General features: G+C 38.2%; 1 protein-coding gene across 3 annotated transcripts in view; it reads left to right on the plus strand.

The window, feature by feature from the left end:
• LOC106882517 (uncharacterized) overlaps window positions 1–18,470 on the plus strand; it is a 21,616-nt gene extending 3,146 nt beyond the window's left edge. For all 3 annotated transcript variants that reach the window (XM_014933222.3, XM_014933223.3, XM_014933221.3), the window contains exons 2-10: window positions 1,175–1,289; window positions 3,288–3,358; window positions 5,843–6,095; window positions 7,307–7,412; window positions 8,290–8,492; window positions 10,873–10,978; window positions 13,184–13,460; window positions 16,417–16,572; window positions 17,946–18,470. In XM_014933222.3, the coding sequence (XP_014788708.1) occupies window positions 1,231–1,289; window positions 3,288–3,358; window positions 5,843–6,095; window positions 7,307–7,412; window positions 8,290–8,492; window positions 10,873–10,978; window positions 13,184–13,460; window positions 16,417–16,572; window positions 17,946–18,040 (1,326 nt within the window). In that variant the 5' untranslated portion in view covers window positions 1,175–1,230 and the 3' untranslated portion in view covers window positions 18,041–18,470. The remainder of the gene's footprint in view (window positions 1–1,174; window positions 1,290–3,287; window positions 3,359–5,842; window positions 6,096–7,306; window positions 7,413–8,289; window positions 8,493–10,872; window positions 10,979–13,183; window positions 13,461–16,416; window positions 16,573–17,945) is intronic.
• Window positions 18,471–20,024: the final 1,554 nt, after the last annotated feature.

Raw genomic sequence — 20,024 nt, forward strand, 5'->3', positions numbered from 1 at the left:
TCAAAGAGGTCAAATTGTTGGTGCTTGTGTGGCAGGCGCTAGCATAACGAAAACAGCCAAAATGCTTGGTGTATCAAGAAGTATTGTCTCGAAAGTAATGATAGCCTTTGAGAAAATGGGAAAACCCGCTCATCAAAAAAAACTCTGGAAGGAAACCAAAATTTCCAGATAGGGACCGTCGGACTCTAACGCAAATTGTTAGCAAGGATCACAATAGTACAGCTCCCAAAACTACTGCAGAGATTAATGACCACCTCAAGAACCCAGTTTCCACAAAATCTGTTTGCTGGGAGCTGCACAAAGCCAGATTTCACAGGAGGAATGCAATCAGGAAAGCACTACTTTCAAAAACAAATGTTGCAAAGCATTTAGAGTGGAGTAAAAACCTACAGAATTGGTCCCTAGAGCAGTGGAAGAATGTTATTTTCTCGGACGAGTTATTCTTTACCTTATTTCTGACCACAGGCTGAGTATATGTGTGGAGACAGCCAAAAGAAGCATTTGATCCAGACTGCTTTCTTCCAACTGTTAAACATGGAGGAGGATCTGTGATGATCGGGGGGGGGGGGATATCTTGGAAATCTGCCAGCCCAATGGTTTCCCTTCATGGTAGAATTAATAGTCAAGACTATTTAAACATTTTATCTGATCAAATTCATCATATGGTTGCAGGACTGTTTCCAGAGGGAAACCCAATCTTTCAGGATGATAATGCACCAATTCATACAGCTAAAGTTGTTACTGAATGTTGTTACTAGTGAAGTTGAACATCTTATATGGCCACCACAGTCCCCAGATCTCAATGTTATTGAACATTTATGGTGCATTTTAGAAAAACAAGTAAGGTGTCGAAATCCTCCACCATCATCACTACGAGAGACTGTTTTAACTGAAGAATGGACAAAAATTCCTTTGGAAGCAATTCAAACGTTGTACGAGTCCATACCTTGTAGAATTCAAGCTGTAATTACTGCCAAAGGTGTTCCTACCCCATATTAAAATAAATTTGTTTGAAATTTTAAGGTGTTTCCATTATTTTGTCCAACCCCTGTATATATATATATACATATATATATTTGTGTGTGTTTGTGTTCATAATTATTTAGCTCTTTATCTGTCAGTACTGTCAAGAAAATCAATAATCTATCAGTTTCCTTTTTTAACTATTTTCCAGAGAGTTAATTTGATAACTTATTACAACTCACCTGTACCCATCCAATTGGAAGAACAATGCTTACAGTGTTTAGAAATTGTGCAAATCTATTGATTAGTAAGTGTAAAACCAAAAGGTGTGTATTATTGATTATACAATTTACTTTGTTCTGAAAGTAGATGAATGACAGAAAATGTCAATGTGTTACCTGAGATAATTTTGTTCTTGCCTTCTAAATTTTAAGTTCAAATCCCACCAGGGTTGATAGATTAAGTACCAGACATCTACTGGGATCAATTCATTTATCTTTTTCTCATCAATATCTCTCACTCCCATCACTTGTCTCCTTCCTTTCTCATTCTTTCTTTCACCTTCACACCATTCAATATAGCTTTCGTATCCAATCTCCTTACCGCCAACTAACATGTAGCTCTCTCTCTCTCTCTCTCTCTCTCTCTCTCTCTCTCTCAGTACTACTTCTCCTCCATCACCCTGGCATTCCATTTACCTCATCATAATTTCCCTTCTGTCACCCTTTTATTTTAGTTCTGTCGTCTTCATTTTTCTCTTATTCACTTCTTGACCACCATGTTCTCTTGAACAGATAACAGAGCAGAGAGGATCTTTAACCTTGCTCTGGACAAGTTAACCTTTCTCATGCTGGTCCTATGATAAAATGCACCCAGTACATTATGTAACATGGTTAGTGAATGAATAATAATAGGGTTGAAAGGACTCTATAGTCTTGCCAAGGACATGATAGCCTCTGTGGTTTGATGAAGGCAGTATGAGCTAAAGTAGCTCATTCTAGCTTCATCTAACAGATACTGGCATGTTGAGAAGAGAACAAATTCCACAAAAGGATCCATATGTTCCAAACGTTGGTATTCAGTATTTCTATAACCAGGAAACTTGTTCCCTATGAACTGAGTACCTCTATTGTTTAGAGTTAGTTAACAACTGGTGTCTGAAAAGAAAATTTTTTGTTTATCTCTTTGACTGGATGCCAATGTATGAGCTCCAAGCATGTTACTCTAGGTAGCGGGTGGCACATGAGATGCACCATTTTGAGCGTGGCCGTTGCCAGTACCGCCTGACTGGCTCCCGTAGGATTTTCGAGTGAGATCGTTGCCAGTGCCCCTGGACTGGCTTGTGCGGGTGGCGCATAAAAGACACCATTTCGAGCGTGGCCGTTTTCGTGCGGGTGACACGTAAAAGCACCCACTACACTCTCTGAGTGGTTGGCGTTAGGAAGGGCATCCAGCTGTAGAAACTCTGCCAAATTAGATTGGAGCCTGGTGTTGCCATCCGGTTTCACCAGTCCTCAGTCAAATCGTCCAACCCATGCTAGCATGGAAAGCGGACGTTAAACAATGATGATGAATACTCAGAACCCACCATTCTCCTTAGCCTCACTTCTCATGTGAATGTCCAAACTTATTGACAAAGACTCATTCACCAACACACTACAAGCACCACTAGTTTACAAACGCTTTTCCTCCTTTTTTTCTCTTCTACTACCACAGCTGTTTCTGCCTCGTGCACAAGTCTTCGCATGCACCCACATCTTCTTGTAATCCCTATTGTATATCAACACTATGTTAGTAACACCCATCACTATACAAAATTACTCTTGAATTTGTCAAAATCACTATTTTCAGAAATTAAACCAGTTTTGTACATATAGTTTCTTCAAAGTTTCTCATTATTTCTATTGATGACAGCAGTGGATTGGCAGAATGTTTAAAAAAAAAAAAACTGGCATTAAGAAAAACTTGCTGCATTTGTTCTGGCCCTTTATGTTCTGAGTTCAGACCCTGGAGTACCTCTAGGGTAGATAAAATAAAGTACAAGTCAAGTACTAGTCAAGACTTGATTGAATTATTTAAACCTCTCCTACCAAATTTCTGGCTGTGTATTTATGTTGGAAACAGTTATGTCTATTAATTAACTTTTTCTTTCTTCCTTTCGAAGTCAATAAAATAAGTACCAGTTGACATCAGGGTCGATGTAATTGACTTGATCCCTCCCCTGAAATTACTGGCCCTGTGCTAAAATTTGAAACCAATATTATCAGTGATATTTTGTAAATTATTAGCAGAATGTTTTACCATTTCCTTTATATCTCTTTCAGAAAATTGACATTTGCTATTCTAGGTCTTGATGATGCTGGTAAAACCACTACAGCAAAGGGTCTTTCAGGAGGTGAGTTTGTTTATTATGTGAGTTTTTTGTATTTGCTTTACATCACTAAAATGAGTTAGAAGGTCTTTTTCGAATTTAGTCTGGGGCCACACCACATGCTCTCATGTTGTGTTGACTTACATGAAGTGTATTGTGACAGCTATGAATGTTACTGTTTGGTCTGTTTTTAAGTGTTACAGCCAAGTACAGAAATTTAGTGAAAAACTTAGTGATTGGGAATTCATTTCTGTGCTTTCAGAGATTGTTATTTTATACATCATGGAGACGCAATGACCCAGTGGTTAGGGCAGCGGACTCGCGAGCATAGGATCACGGTTTCAATTCCCAGACCAGGTGTTGTGAGTGTTTATTGAGCGAAAACACCTAAAGCTCCACTAGGCTCCAGCAGGGGATGGTGGCGAACCCTGCTGTACTCTTCCACCACAACTTTCTCTCACTCTTACTTCCTGTTTCTGTTGTGCCTGTAATTTAAAGGGTCAGCCTTGTCACACTGTGTCACGCTGAATATCCCCGAGAACTACATTAAAGGTACACATGTCTGTGGAGTGCTCAGCCACTTGCACATTAATTTTACGAGCAGGCTGTTCCGTTGATCGGATCAACTGGAACCCTCGACGTCGTAAGCGACAGAGTGCCAACAACAATTTTATACATCATGTACATGGCATAACAAGATTCTGGCGTAATTAAAAGGGAAACATACTTGATCTTGTAATTTCCGAAATTGCAGACAGGGACAAAAAGGATGAAGACATAATGAGAATGATTAAGGATTAAGGAGCAATTATATAGAAGATGCTTTTTTTTTACACTTCACTCAAGCCAACAGATAGCATTGGTGGATGGGTGTGGTATGATAAAGATTTTGAGATCATGAATGGAATCTTTGTTGTAAACAAAGAAGTTTATAAAGATATATTTGTGAACCAGGAATAAATGACCAGAAGGCATGATTAGAAAATTTGCTAGCAACAAGTGGGACTGAACATAAGGAAACATTCATTTTGCAAGAGCAATGAATACTTGGGACAGCTTTTGGGAAAGTGTGGTAAATTCAAAATCAGTGATGGACCATGTCTGGAAAAATACATGCAAAGATTCATCCATAGCATCAAACATACATAGCCACCATGATCACCACCAAATGAAACAGAATTGGTGCCATAGACATATTATCAGAAGTCCTTTGGGAGTTGAAATCATTTCAGTAATGCATTTTATGTTTGTCTAGATTAGGTGAAAGAGCACATTATTAGAATGATAATATTGTATACAGCTCAGTGATTAGAGTGTCAAACTCACAATCATGAGGTAATGAGTTCAATTCTCAGGCCAGGCTGTGTGTTGTGTCCTTGAACAAGACACTTTATTTCACATTGCTCCAGTACACTCAGCTGTAGGATTGAGTTGTGACATCACTGGTGCCAAGCTGTATTGGCTTTGCCTTTCCCTTGAATAATATCAGTGGTACAGAGGTGGGAGGCTGGTATGCATGGGCGACTGCTATTCTTCCATAAACAACCTTGCCCAGTCTTGTGCCTCAGAGGGTAACTTTCTATGTGTAATCTCATGGTCATTCATGACCAAAGGGGATCTTTGTTCTTTTTCCTTTATTAATGCATAGCTAGATATCCATTGGTACTTAATACTCAGGATTAGAAAGCCTAATAACTGGAGATTGATGATAACCAAAAATTAAATTTTATAGTGATCTGGCACTTGTGCCCGTGGTATGTGTAAGGACTTTCGATCGAGATCGTTGCCAGTGCCGCTGGACTGGCTCTTGTGTGGGTGGCACGTAAAATACACCATTTTGAGCGTGGCCGTTGCCAGTACCGCCTGACTGGCCTTCGTGACGGTGGCACGTAAAAGCACCCACTACACTCTCGGAGTGGTTGGCGTTAGGAAGGGCATCCAGCTGTAGAAACTCTGCCAAATCAGATTGGAGTCTGGTGTAGCCATCGGGTTTCATCCAGTCCTCAGTCAAATCGTCCAACCCATGCTAGCATGGAAAGTGGACATTAAATGATGATGATGATGGGTTCACAAGAGAAAAGTGTACATATATAATTTTTACTGTTGTGACCAGTTTTGTTGTTCTTGCTATAGCAAGCCTACGATCAAAGGCATTCCATCCATGTCTGTCACTGCAGTTTTTTTCTTTTTTTCTTTTGAGTATGTAGTGTATCTCAGAGTAATTTTAGCCAATGTAAACAATGTTGTAAATACTATGGATGGTAATAAGTTCAATGGAAAGTGTACAGAGTAGTCCCAAGTGAGCTTTAGAAAACCAGAGTCAATTAAAACAAACAACAGAAGAAGTAATTCAAGATGCAGCATATATATTAGTAAATCAAAGAACTAAACATTGTTAGTAAAGAAAATAATAAGGTTATGTTTTACTTGTTATTTTGGTTGCATATTGTATTTCTTTATGATTGTCTTGTTTTTTTTGTTTTTTTGTTTTTTTTCCTTTTCTTTTAGAGACCAATCATACAGATACAACTGTTACCATTGGTTTTGATAAAGAGGAGATTAAACTAGATAAATATGAAATTACTTTGTTTGATCTCGGAGGCGGTAAAAAAATCCGTGACATATGGCATAATTACCTCACAGAAGTCTTTGGCGTTATCTTTGTGATCGATTCTAGTAATCAGTCAAGAATGGAAGAAACTAAAGAGGTTCTCACCCATGTTCTGGAAAGTCCTTTTGTAATTGGAAAGCCATTATTAGTGTAAGATAACTTTTTTTTCTTTTTTGTATAATTTTTATTTCTAAATCTTTTGAGAATCAATAGAAAGGATTAACTCCCAATAGAAAAAAATAGGTAGGAATTCCATACAGTGTGCCCAATATAAATTCTGGATTTACGAGAGATGTAGTGATAATACTTGGAAGGTAGGCTTCATATGTGGCTGATATATAAGAATAGCTAACAAATAGAGCACAGAAAGCTTTTGTTACTTAGGTTGCCTAATTAAGAGTAGAAATGAGTGTCTCAAAAGCATAGTTGCTTGAATGAGAACAGGGTGGAAAATGTTCAGGGATTATTATTTTTGTTGGCAACAAAAAGATTTTCTCTCTGAAAGCAGGACAGATTACACATGATGCTGTTGTATGAGGTGCAATGCTGCATGGTAACAGATTTTCAAAATCCAAAGAGAAATGAAGTAAACTTGTTTTACTAGCTCTGTAATGCTAGTGTGCATGAGAGCAAAAATGTGCTGAAAGAAAAATTGGAAGTATTGATATGGGTATGTGATGCTTATAAATGATATAAGTTGTATAAAAGCATGCCAAATGATTGAAATAGATGAGACTTGTGAATGAGGGTGACCTTGCTTGGAAACAGGTGAGAGTTGATGACAAGAAGAGCATACAGTCACAGACAATATGCCTCAACAAATTCTGTCTAATCCATGCAAGCATGGAAAAGTGGACATTAAAATGATAATGATTATGAATCACTGTAGTCCTATAAGAATCTTAGTGACAACTAGAAAGTCACAAACTGATATATTTTTTCTGGGAATTTTTACCAAACATTTTAACATTTGTAAGTAGTAAAATGACTGGAAGTTCATTCTGGCAACTTTGTTGGTATGGCAACCTCACTAATGCTAGCAGCATGAAAAAAGCACCCAACACATGCTGTAAAGTGGTCAGTGTTAGGAAGGGCATCAGCAGTAGAAAGCATCCATAAACAGACTTAGAACACTGTGCAGTCCTTGGGTCTATCAATCCTCTGGAGCCATCCAACCCATGCTAGCATGGTAAATGGACGTTAAATGATGACAATGTTGATGATGAATTTATTTTACTAAACATAAATGTTCAATGCATTTGAAATTATTGATCAACTAATTATAAACTTATAATTTCAAAAATATTTATCCTTTCATAATGTCATGAAATAAAAGAAAATGTTAATTTTATGTTTTGTAGGTTGGCTAACAAGCAGGACCAAGCTGGAGCATTAGATGAGCTGGATGTCTGTGACATACTTTCCCTTGAATCTTTAGTCAATCAAAGCAAATGTCCCTGCCGAGTGGTACAGAACTTTTTCTTCCTTTTTATAACATCTACATTCTTTTTTCTCCAGTAATTTTCAATAGAAGAGAACCTATTGGGTTACAAATTTGGGAGTTCATTTCAGCACATTAGGCAGCAAACTAACAGAATCGTTAGTATGTCAGACAAAATGCTATGGGCATTTCTTCTGGCTCTTTACATTCTGAGTTCATATCCTGCTCAAGTCGACCTTGTCTTTCGTCACTTCGGGGTCAATAAAATAAAGTACTAGTCAGGTACTGAGATTGATGTAATTGACTTACCCCTTCCTTTCAAAATTGCTGGCCCTGAACCCTGCAACAAATCAGCATCCCAGTCGGAGGTAATGTTATGATCTTGGTCACACAGCTTGGAACCTGGGTATCTGGCCTTATGGGTCCTGGGGCTAAATCCCCCCCCAAAAAAAAAAATCATCACATACAACACCACCACCATCACTCTAATAACCTCACCTTACTGTCAACACATGCAATACCTGTTGGCTCAAACAGTGAGGGAACCTGTATTGGGTCAATTTATCTGCCAGAAATACCAACCAAATCTCTCCCTTTGAGATACAGGTACTACTCACTTTTGCCAGCTGAGTGAAGTAGAGCAACATGAAATAAAGTGTCTTACCCAAGGACACAGCATGTCGCTGGGAATTGAACTCACAACCTTGCGATCGTGAACCAAATACCCTAACCACTAAGCTATGCACTTTCAGTCTATGAGAAAGATAAAAATGGTCATGGCTTTTATCATGACTCTAGTCAGTTAGGGGTAGCCTGAAGCAAAACAACAATAATTACAGTGTGATTTTATATGAAACTCACTATATTTCAATGTAGTAATACTGATGGTTTCAATGTTTACAGGAATCCTGTTCAGCTTCCCTTGGAAGTGGACGTAAACTAGATAAGAATATAACCAAAGGAATAATGTGGTTGTGTAACATAGTTGATCAACAGTATGATTTCTACAATGAACGTGTTGTGAAAGAAATGAAAGCCATGTGTGAAGAAAAAAAAATCAAAGACGAAGAGAGGAAAACGAGAGTAAAGAAGATTCGAGAAGAAAGGTATTTTTATTGAATTTTTGTTGTTATATATATATATATATATATATATATATATATAGGTACAGATATGGCTGTGTGATTAAGAAGCTTGCTTTGCAACCATGCAGTTTTGAGTTCAGTCCCACTGTATGGCAGTTAGGCAAATCTTTTCTTTTATAACCCAGAACCAACCAACTCATGCCACCATGGAACTTGGGTATTAACTGATGATGATGATGATGATGATTGCCTATCCGTGTGTGTGTGTCTCTGTATCTGTATTTGCCACCCTCACCACTGCTTGACAACCTGTGTTGGCTTGTTTACATCCCTAAGTACCAGAATACCAGGCTTTGAAAAAATCTTTCAAGGTAGTGCTTGAGCATGGCTGCATTCTAACCGAAAAAAGATGAAAGATATCACGCTAAACTTAACCAAGATCATTTATAAGTGTATGTGTGTTTATATATATATATATATATGAGTTTCACACATGAAAGATGTGTGGCAAAGGGTGGAAAAGTTTCTCTAAGATGCTCACTGGAAATGATTAAAGCTAATATCTGTAAGAATGTTATCAAGTGTCAAAGAGACTATCAGAAACATGTTGTCTTGTAGTCAAAGTTAGTAGTGCTTACATAGATTAAACTACAAATAATTATTAAATCATCATCATCATCATCGTTTAACGTCTGCTTTCCATGCTAGCATGGGTTGGACGATTTGACTGAGGACTGGTGAAACCGGATGGCAACACCAGGCTCCAATCTGATTTGGCAGAGTTTCTACAGCTGGATGCCCTCCCTAAAGCCAACCACTCAGAGAGTGTAGTTGGCGTTAGGAATATAAAAAGTAAATGATGTCCAGTTAATTTTTTAAATGCTTATCTAATGCATAGAATTGAGTGCAAACTTCAGTTAATGATTAATATTGTGATGCACAGTTTCAACAACACTGTATATACTAATGAGCAAAACTATTAAATTTCCATGCTAAGAATTCAGCCCTCCATAATATCATCATCATCATCATCGTTTAACGTCGATTTCCCATGCTGGCATGAGTTGGACGGTTCAACTGGGGTCTGGGAAGCCAAGAGGCTGCACCAGGCCCCAATCTGATCTGGCAGTATTTCTACAGCTGGATGCCCTTCCTAACGCCAGCCACTCCGAGAGTGTAGTGAGTGCTTTTTACATGTCACCGGCACAGGAGCCAGAGGAGCTGGCATCGACCACAATCAGATGGTGCTTTTTACGTGCCACTGGCACAGAAGCCAGTGAAAGCGGCACTGGCATCGGCCACGTTCAGATGGTGCTTTTTACGTGCTACCGGCATGGGGCTCACAACTACAATTTCCATTTGATTTGATATTACTGATGTTGATATACTTGACTCAATTGGTCTCTTCAAGCATGGCATGTCACCTATAATCCAAGGTACTTTTGAGTAGGCTGGTTATGCAACACTGGTGTAAGTTACAGCTGTGGACTCACTTTATTTGCTGGGTCTTCTCAGTTACAGCATATCTCCAGAGGTCTCGGTCTTTTGTCATTGCCTCTGTGAGGCCCAACATTTGAAGATCATGCTTCACCACCTCATCCCATGTCTTCCTGGGTCTATCTCTACCCCATATTCCTTCAACTGTTTGGGAGTGGCAATTCTTCACACAGCTCTCCTCATCCATCTGTAGTACATGACCATACCAACGCAAACGTCTCTCTTTCACACCACATCCAATGCTTCTTATGTCTAACATTTCTCTCAGTGCGCTTATACTCTCTCGTGTGTGCACACTGACATTACACATCCAGCGGATCATGCTAGCTTCATTTCTTTTGAGCCTATGCATGTCTTCAGCAGTCGCGGCCTATGTTTCACTGATGTGAAGCATAGCAGTTTGCACACATGCATCATACAATCTACCTTTCACTCTGAGCGAGAGGCCCTTAGTCACCAGTAGGGGTAGAAGCTTTCTGAACTTTGCCCAGGCTATTCTTATTATAGTGGTAACACTCTCTGAGCATCCAAATACATAAACAATTTGTTCTGAAAGGTAGAATGAACTCTGCCTTCTTTTTTTTTTGCCTCAGTGTTATTATAGAGTGAGAAGTTTGTGTGGGAATGTTTGCCTCTAACAATTTAGCTAATGTGTGTGTAACTATAGAAAATATAAGTATATGCACCATGTTGAACATATAATAGCATTTATGTTTGTTTATGTGTGTACATACATGTAAATCACTTAACTTTTGCTTATTATTCATTCCTAATTGTTAATTGCTAATCACTCTTGTGATACAAATTTCTCCATTCTTGAAACCATACTTCATAATACCTAGAAACTGTCTTAGTAAAACATAAAAACTTTGCAGAAGCCAATAAATATTCTGTTGCTTTTAAGGGAAAAAGAGCAAGAAAAGCCAATAGAACTTTCTCCTCGCTACCCTACTCCTGACCAAGAAACTGGGGACCCGTTTAAGAGACTTGATGGTGCATATTTTGCCAAGGTACTGTATAATTTATTCTTGACAGCTTGTATTCTGTAGCTTTCTTGTCTTTCATTTATACTCCTTTTCTTTCCATCTACAATCTTACACATTTCTCTTTACACTTTTCTCTACTCTTCATCTTCCTTCCTCTTTTTGTCCTCTTTTCTCTACTCTTTTCTCCTTTTTCTCTTTAGCACCTTTTACATCTCTAAATCTTTACAGTATCTTGAACCTTATAATTCAAAATACAGATATGACCAGTGGTGGCTCATGTATAGGCACTGCAGAACTGCAGCACCCCCTATTTCCAGTCAATATTATCAATAATATTCAATATAAAAAGTCCTTTTTTCTTTAATTCTTTCTTTAAATTTGTACATTATATAATCCTTAAGCTTAATGTCAGTAGCCATCCCCTAGTTTATGAAAAAAATGCAAAAATCCTTGTATAGAACTGTGCTTCACAGTTCCAGCGATGCAGTATTTGGCTGTTGTGCACATGCTCATGTGACCGAGAGAGGAAGTTTCACACTAGGGAGAGAGAGAGAGAGCACTCATTCACGCAGTGCCAGTGAAAGGTAGTATTTCTTTTTGACTCCGCATGTGTTGTGCTTAAAAACATGTTTATATTCTTGAATGTGATAAAGTGTAGAATTAGATTATTATCCTGCTTCCAGCTTCAGTGTTGCTGCCAGGATTTGAAAAATAGGGCAGATTCCCCCCCCCCCCTTATTTTGTGATTTCTGGGGGATTTTTGAAAAACAAGGGGGAATTCACGGCAGTGTTCAGTGAACAAATTAAATACACTACCCAGCAGTGGCTAAAACGTGAACTGGTCAAGTTTATGTATATTCTTTTTATATGTTTGTTTCCTTTTACACAATATTAAAACAATGGCTAAAAATTCTCTGAAGCAGCACCCCCACTAATTTTATCTACAAGCCACCACTGGTTATGACATTATTTAAAATTGAGGACATTTTGTGAACAATGAAACTAATTTTTTATAGGGCATTAAATTCACAAACTTCTATTTTCATATTAAAAATAAAGCTCCATGTGTTCAATTTCAGCTTGAACATATATGCTACATAGACATGGCCAAGCACAGGTATGGGTGAATAGTTAAGAAGTTCACTTCACAATCATAATGTCTCAGGTACAATATGTTTTACTTTATTGTACTCATAGATTGTGGTCTAGGTCTGCTTAAAAACAAGATTAAAGGCCTCTGTCTCTTTTCACTTATTACTTTACTTTCTCCACTTGTTTCAGTTTAGAAAATTCTAGTTAGTGTGCCTTTCTTGAATTGATTACATGTCAAGTAACTGAAATAATTTTTATGATACAAAAATCACTATTTACACAGACTTCTTAAAACTATATAGATAATTATGTACTTTAGGCCCATGTATGTTATTATACACAAAGAAATGGAGAAATGTATGAGACATATAGCATTTTATATTATCTGATACACATATTACATGTGTTATGTTGTGATTGTTTATTTGTTTCTTACTGCTGTTGTGAGCCTCTTGTCATGTATTACTACTTTCCCTAAATAATTGTCTGTATTAGTTGAAACATACTCATAAAACATTCAAGCAATCTTAGTTTGATTGTGGTAGTTTAAGATATTGTAATTTCATTTCTTAGTGAAACCAAAAGATTGTATGTCTAATGAGACAGACAGCATCCATGTACATTTTATGCTCATTTAGAAGAGATATGGAAGTCAGGATAATTGGGTGAAGTTACTGTAATTAACATTCATTTTGAAGTGTTAAAGATTAATGCTCGGGGGAGAAAACGAGAAGTAAGGTTGCAGACTTAAGGAAAGGGCCATAGATAAAACATTTATCATGAGTGTCTGACATAATAAGACAGTAAAAGCAATAAAAGAGAGAAAGGGAAGTGCATCAAATGAGTTTAGAGTGGAGGTGACATAGAATTGGTATTTCCAAAGAAATAGAAAGAGACACAGCTGAGCACTGGACTGTTGGCTGCTGTGTCTATTATTTTTAGTTGCAATATTAACTATTGATTTTAAATTTTGGCACAAGATCAGCAAATTCATGGGGAGTGGGTAAGTTTACATTGATCCCATTGCTTAACTGGTATTTATTTTACGAACCCAAAAGGATAAAAGGCAAAGTCGACCTCAACAGAATTGCAATATTAAATATTAAAAACAAATATTCTCTGCTCTCCTTATTTCAGACAACCAATGGAAGTAACATAGTAGAAGTACCACATCTACTGAACCATCCCAAAGTGGACAATTCTGAAAGTGAGAAAACTCAGTTGCTAACAGTAAATTCAGACAGTGAAAAATTGTTACCAGAACCTCACAGTACTCAACAACCAGATAAAAAGCAGGAGGCTATCAACTATTGTATGTTAAGCAAGAGTGATACAACTACCAATAGAACAGTGCCAGACAGTGACACAAAACCACACTCAAAAAGTTCCATTCTGCAGCCTTTAAGTGACCTTCGTGAGTTTCTGATTTAAAATTACTCCTTTTATAGAATAACTCTCATCAGTAAATACATCTTATCTTTTCTGTTACTTGTTTCAGTCATTTAACTGGCGTACTACCTTGAAGGGTTTTAGTCGAACAAATCAATTTCAGGACTTTTTTTTTTTTAAAGTCTGATACTTATTAGATCGGTCTCTTTTTGTGAAACTGCTAAGTTATGGAGATGTAAACACACTAACACCGGTTGTCAAGCAGTGGTGGGGAACAAACACAGAAACAAAGACACACACACATATATTTATATATATATATATATCTGGCAGTGTTGGCTATAGCCTCTGGCAGTGTTGGCTATAGCCTAGTCACCCGTATTACGAACCAGGTGATACACGAAGGAGTCATACCCTATGACTGGTGTAGCAGCATCATAGTCAACTGCTACAAAGGTAAAGGGGACGCTTTAGATACAAATAATTACAGAGGCATCAAGCTGTTAGATCAGGTTATGAAAGTTACAGAGAGGGTCATAGCCCAACTAATTAGGGAGCGAATCAATTTAGATGAGATGCAGTTTGGGTTCGTGCCAGGTAAAAGCACTACTGATGCCTTATTTCTAGTGAGACAGTTGCAAGAGAAATACCTAGCCAAGGATAAACCTCTGTACCTGGCTTTCGTTGACATGGAGAAAGCCTTTGACAGGGTCCCCCGATCCCTTATCTGGTGGTCAATGAGGAAACTTGGGATAGAAGAATGGCTAGTGAGAGCTGTGCGAGCCATGTACAGAGATGCGGCCAGTAAGGTGAGGGTTGGAAATGAGTACAGCAATGAATTCCGGGTAGAGGTAGGGGTCCACCAAGGTTCCGTCCTCAGCCCCCTATTATTTACCATAGTCCTCCAGGCAATCACAGAGGAGTTCAAGACAGGTTGCCCCTGGGAGCTCCTCTATGCTGATGACCTTGCCCTAATTGCGGAGTCACTATCAGAACTAGAGGAGAAGTTTCAGGTGTGGAAGCAAGGTCTAGAATTGAAGGGCCTTAGAGTCAACCTAGCTAAAACCAAAATCCTAATAAGTAGGAAGGTAGATAAAACACAAACCCCTTCAGGTAGATGGCCCTGCTCAGTATGTAGAAAAGGAGTAGGTAGTAACTCTATAAGATGTACCCGGTGCAAGCTATGGACACATAAGAGGTGCAGCAACATCAAAGGCAGGTTAACTAGCAAGTTAGTTTTTGTTTGTGGCAGATGTTCAGGTGCAATAAAGACTGCAAACAAACAGGAAACAACTTCTATCTCATTCCAGGGTGAAAAACTAGAGGTAGTCGATAGCTTCCGCTATCTGGGCGACCAAGTTAGTAGTGGGGGTGGGTGCGCTGAAAGTGTAGCTGCTAGAATAAGAATAGCCTGGGCAAAGTTTAGAGAGCTCTTACCCCTGCTGGCGACAAAGGGACTCTCACTCAGAGTAAAAGGCAGACTGTATGACGCATGCGTACGAACAACCATGCTACATGGCAGTGAAACATGGGCTGTAACTGCTGAGGACATACGTAAGCTCGCAAGGAATGAAGCCAGTATGCTCCGTTGGATGTGTAATGTCAATGTGAATACCCGTCAGAGTGTAAGTATCTTGAGAGAAAAGCTGAACATTAGAAGCATCAGTTGTGGCGTGCAAGAGAGACGATTGCGCTGGTATGGACATGTGGTGAGAATGGAGGAGGATAGCTGCGTGAAAAAGTGCCACACCCTAACAGTTGAGGGAACCCGTGGAAGAGGTAGGCCCAGGAAGACCTGGGCTGAGGTGGTGAGGCAAGACCTTCGTACATTGGGCCTCACCGAGGCGATGACTACGGACCGAGACCTTTGGAAATGGGCTGTGCGTGAGAAGACCCGGCAAGCCAAGTAAGATCGTTGCCAGTGCCCCTGGACTGGTTCTTGTGCGGGTGGCACATGAGATGCACCATTTTGAGCGTGGCCGTTGCCAGTACCGCCTGGCTGGCTCCTGTAGGATTTTCGAGCGAGATCGTTGCCAGTGCCCCTGGACTGGCTTGTGCGGGTGGCACATAAAAGACACCATTTCGAGCGTGGCCGTTTTCGTGCGGGTGACACGTAAAAGCACCCACTACACTCTCTGAGTGGTTGGCGTTAGGAAGGGCATCCAGCTGTAGAAACTCTGCCAAATCGGACTGGAGCCTGGTGTTGCCATCCGGTTTCACCAGTCCTCAGTCAAATCGTCCAACCCATGCTAGCATGGAAAGCGGACGTTAAACGATGATGATGATGATGATGATATGTATATATATATATATATATATATACAAGCAACGTTCAGTTTCTGTCTACAAATCCACTCACAAGGCTTTGGTCGGCCCAAGGTTATAGTAGACACTTGCCTAAGGTGCCACACAGTGGGACTGAACCAAGAACCATGTGGTTGGAAAGCAAGCTTCTTGCCACATCAAAAGTGTAGTTGTCATTGCTTCCAACAGTACCCACTCCTATGTAGACAGTACCACCATTCATACATTCATAATCTTTGCAACCTAGACAACTCAGACCAAACCTACACTGAGTCTATGAAGAGACCTGAAAAGCATCCTTCAATGGGGTCATGCCAGTCTTGTCTCCTTCTACAGCTTGTTGTATGTGAAGCATTCGAAGTTAGACTTGTTTGTATTTATGTTTCCATTAAGACATACATATCCAGCAATACGGAAGTATTACCTTACTTGGAAACAGCTGAGAGTTGGCCTCAACAAACTCTGTCTGACCCAAACTAGCATGGAAAAGAGAACGTTAAAACGATGATGATGATGTTAATAATAACTAAGAACTCAATTTTAGCTCTTCCTTGATGTTTATATTTTTTGTTATGCTTAAATGAGAAGAGTTGTTTGTTTGAAAGATATATTTTGATAGAAAGTAACATTCAAGGATATTTTAATAGAAATACTTTTATAATTATCTTTCTTTCTAGCAAAGACTGAAAAAGTTAAACGAAAGAAGAAGAAAAACAATGTTGTCCCTATTGACACACCAGATGACAAGGAATTATCTGCCACCACCAGTACCTCATTGACATTCATAACTTCTCCACCGATTACAAACTTGGCCACAGATTCTGTTGAAGAAAGTAAGTAGAGTTCACGAATCATTTCATTGTTAGCTTTAGTTTAACTGAATGAAAAATTCTGTATTTATATTTAGCATAATGAAGAATGGCATGCCATATTTTGTAGCATGTAGTTTAGTGTTCAAGTCTCTTGTTTTATTGGTAATTGCTAGCTGTAATAAGACATTACCAGTTTCTATATACCTACTTTTCACTTAGTTAATAACCTTAGCTAGAAAATCTTTATTTTAAAAATGTTTTCTTAAAGTATAGAACTAGATCATGTTAAAGGTAACAGGCAGTTGTTTAAATAAGCAGCTGATTACCTAGCCAGCTACATTAATCAAACACATTTGTAGGTCAGGCAGTCACATTTTCTCTCCATTTTGCTTCCAGTTCCCCACTCTACACACATAACCAAAGCCCCACCTCTAAATATACTTACCTCATGGCCATTACCAGCAAGTAAAGAACCAACTCCACTCCCTTCAGCCTAAGAGGCAGCGAGCTGGCTGAAACATTAGCACGCCGGGCGAAATGCTTAACGGTATTTCATCTGCCGTTACGTTCTGAGTTCAAATTCCACCGAGGTTAACTTTGCCTTTCATCCTTTCAGGGTCGATAAATTAAGTACCAGTTACGCACTGGGGTCGATGTAATTGACTTAATCCCTTTGTCTGTCCTTGTTTGTCCCCTCTCTGTTTAGCCCCTTGTGGGCAATAAAGAAATAAGGTGAATGATTCTGAAAGTGTTCCTACAATGAATGTATCCCTAAGTTTCTCAAGTCTTACTTCTAATGCTACTCACACACTCATAGGCTGATAACACTTAGTAACTTTTCATACTCGCAATACCTACAATGTGTACACCTCACACCAGATATACACCAACATTAATATATATCTTCAGAACATCCTCCATAGCCTCATCATTCAACATCACTAAATCTGACTCGGATATATAAGCAAAATTGTGGGTATTTTCTGCCACTAAAGATACAGCTTTGGCTATGTTATTGAGGTGCTGTAGCAATAATATTGATTTCTCATAAAAAGTCATCAGAGAGTGTGAAGCCTAACATTTATAAATTTTGTGAAATTTTTGTTTACAAGTAATATTTTTCATAAGGCGAGCTGGCAGAATCATTAGCACGCCGGGCGAAATGCTTAGCGGTATTTCGTCTGCTGCTACGTTCTGAGTTCAAATTCCGCCAAGGTCGACTTTGCCTTTCATCCTTTCGGGGTTGATTAAATAAGTACCAGTTACACGCTGGGGTCGATATAATTGACTTAATCCGTTTGTCTGTCCTTATTTGTCCCCTGTGTGTAGCCCCTTGTGGGTAGTAAAGAAATAACAAGTAATATTTTCTTTTTTTCTTTTTCCTCTCTTCACAGATACTTTTTCTCAGAAGTGGAATTTGGTTGAAGAATTACCAACTGTTGAAAACTTACAGCTAATTGATGAGAAGATGGATGCTAATGTTAGTTGATACCTGAAGTATTTTAGGAAAGCAACTGTTTGTCTTAGCATGAATGAATTAGTTATTTATTTTACTTATGGCTCACCACTATTTTTAATGAGATTGCAACGAGTTTTGAATACTTTTTACTATGAGATTAAGATCTATTTTTTTTACTTATCAGACCCTCCAATTCTTTAAAATCCCTCCATATAACTCTTCGAAGCAAAAAAGGGCACAAACAAACTTTTTATAACAGTATTTTTCATCAAAATTTATATTGAATGTAAAACTTGTAGATGCAGAAACTTTTGAAGATAGTTTAAAAAGCTTAACAAAATCTAACAGCTTTTATTTACTGTTTCTGCTGTTTATTGGACAAGGGTCTTCAATATGATTCACAAATCATTTGGAAACATATTTATGTTATAAAATAAAAATAATTTATTCATCTCCAATATATGTTTTGTTAGATGAAAATGGATTATTAATGTATTGTCATTTATGAAAAAAGTACATTTAATACTGATACAACCAGTTTTTAGTTGCATGTTCTGTAAGTCACTCTTGGCTATTTTGTTTCTATGTTCCCTTTGTCCCATCTCATCAGTTAAAAAAGAAATCTTAATCTACCATCTGTGACATACCAACTCCACTCTATATTATAATTTTTTTACATCTACTTTTCCATATTTACATGGAGGATGGTATTTTGTTGGTCTAATTATTTCTACAGCTAGATATTCTTCATACTGCAGTGGAGAATTTGTTTTTTAACAATCAAGGAAACTGAAGCAGAGATAAATGCACACAATGCAATGGTTATATTAAGATTAAATATATTATTGTGTGGTCAGTTGTCCAGCAAATCAATGATGAGACACAATAGCTGTGAAGTTAAACATTCCTTTATTTATATTTCTTGTAAAACATGTTTTAAGTTCCTTGTGTCCATTCCGTCTCATATTGCAGGCATTTTATTGCCAAAGTATCTAACAGAAAGATGGTGTATGGCAGTGAAACCAGAAAGTCAGAAGTGGAGTATATCTTGTTGAACAATAAATTGAGTAGATATGAGTTGAATAAGTAACTAAGTGTCAAAGCCATTAGTAGTCATTTTGTTACATGTGTTTGTCACGCTTCCAAAGCAATGAAAAAATTTTAAGACCTTAATTTCCATTTGGGTTTTATCAACCTTCATTGGAATTTTCTAGAACACCAGATGATTGCAGCACTACCATCAATACTGCTACAGTCATTGTTCTGTTCAGGAGTTTGATGCCATTACCAATTTGTGTCTTTCTGTGCTACAGTTTCACATCAGGATCATATTCATTTGAATGTCCAATTGTTTTTTGAATTTGTTAACAGTTGCTCTGTGTTCTGAAGATTATTGAAGAACCAGGGTTCCTTTAAATCCTAAGCTATTGCAATATCTAGTCCTAATTACAGATAGCACTTTTGCAGCTATGCAATTCTCCTCTAGTTGGAAGGTACCTGCAGTTTTCAATTCTAAAGGTATTCAAAACGTAAATTGCAGCACATCTTTCTCATACATAATATTTATAATTAAAGCTGTTTCTAAAAGATAACTCGAGATACAAATAATCTATTAGGTTGTTTACTTGACACACATTTGAAAAATCTCAAGCAAACACACACATACTGATATACAAAAATACATAAATAACTTGGCATATTTTTCTGTTCTTGTAACAAAATAATTGTTTTATATACTGAAGATACAATTCAAAAACAGAGAGAGAATCATCTTCATCATCGTCGTTTAACGTCCGTTTTCCATGCTGGCATGAGTTGGACAGTTCAACTGGAGTTTGGGAAGCCCCCCCCCCGTCTGATCTGCCAGTGTTTCTACAGCTGGATACCCTTCCTAATGCCAACCACTCAGAGTGTAATGGGTGCTTTTTACATGCCACTGGCACAGGGGCCAGAGGAGCTGGCATTGACCACGATCGGATGGTGCTTTTTACGTGCCACTGGTACAGAAGCCAGT

The sequence above is a fragment of the Octopus bimaculoides genome, chromosome 2 (assembly GCF_046866305.1).
Source record: "Octopus bimaculoides isolate indiv1 chromosome 2, ASM4686630v1, whole genome shotgun sequence".
Taxonomy (NCBI): domain Eukaryota; kingdom Metazoa; phylum Mollusca; class Cephalopoda; order Octopoda; family Octopodidae; genus Octopus; species Octopus bimaculoides.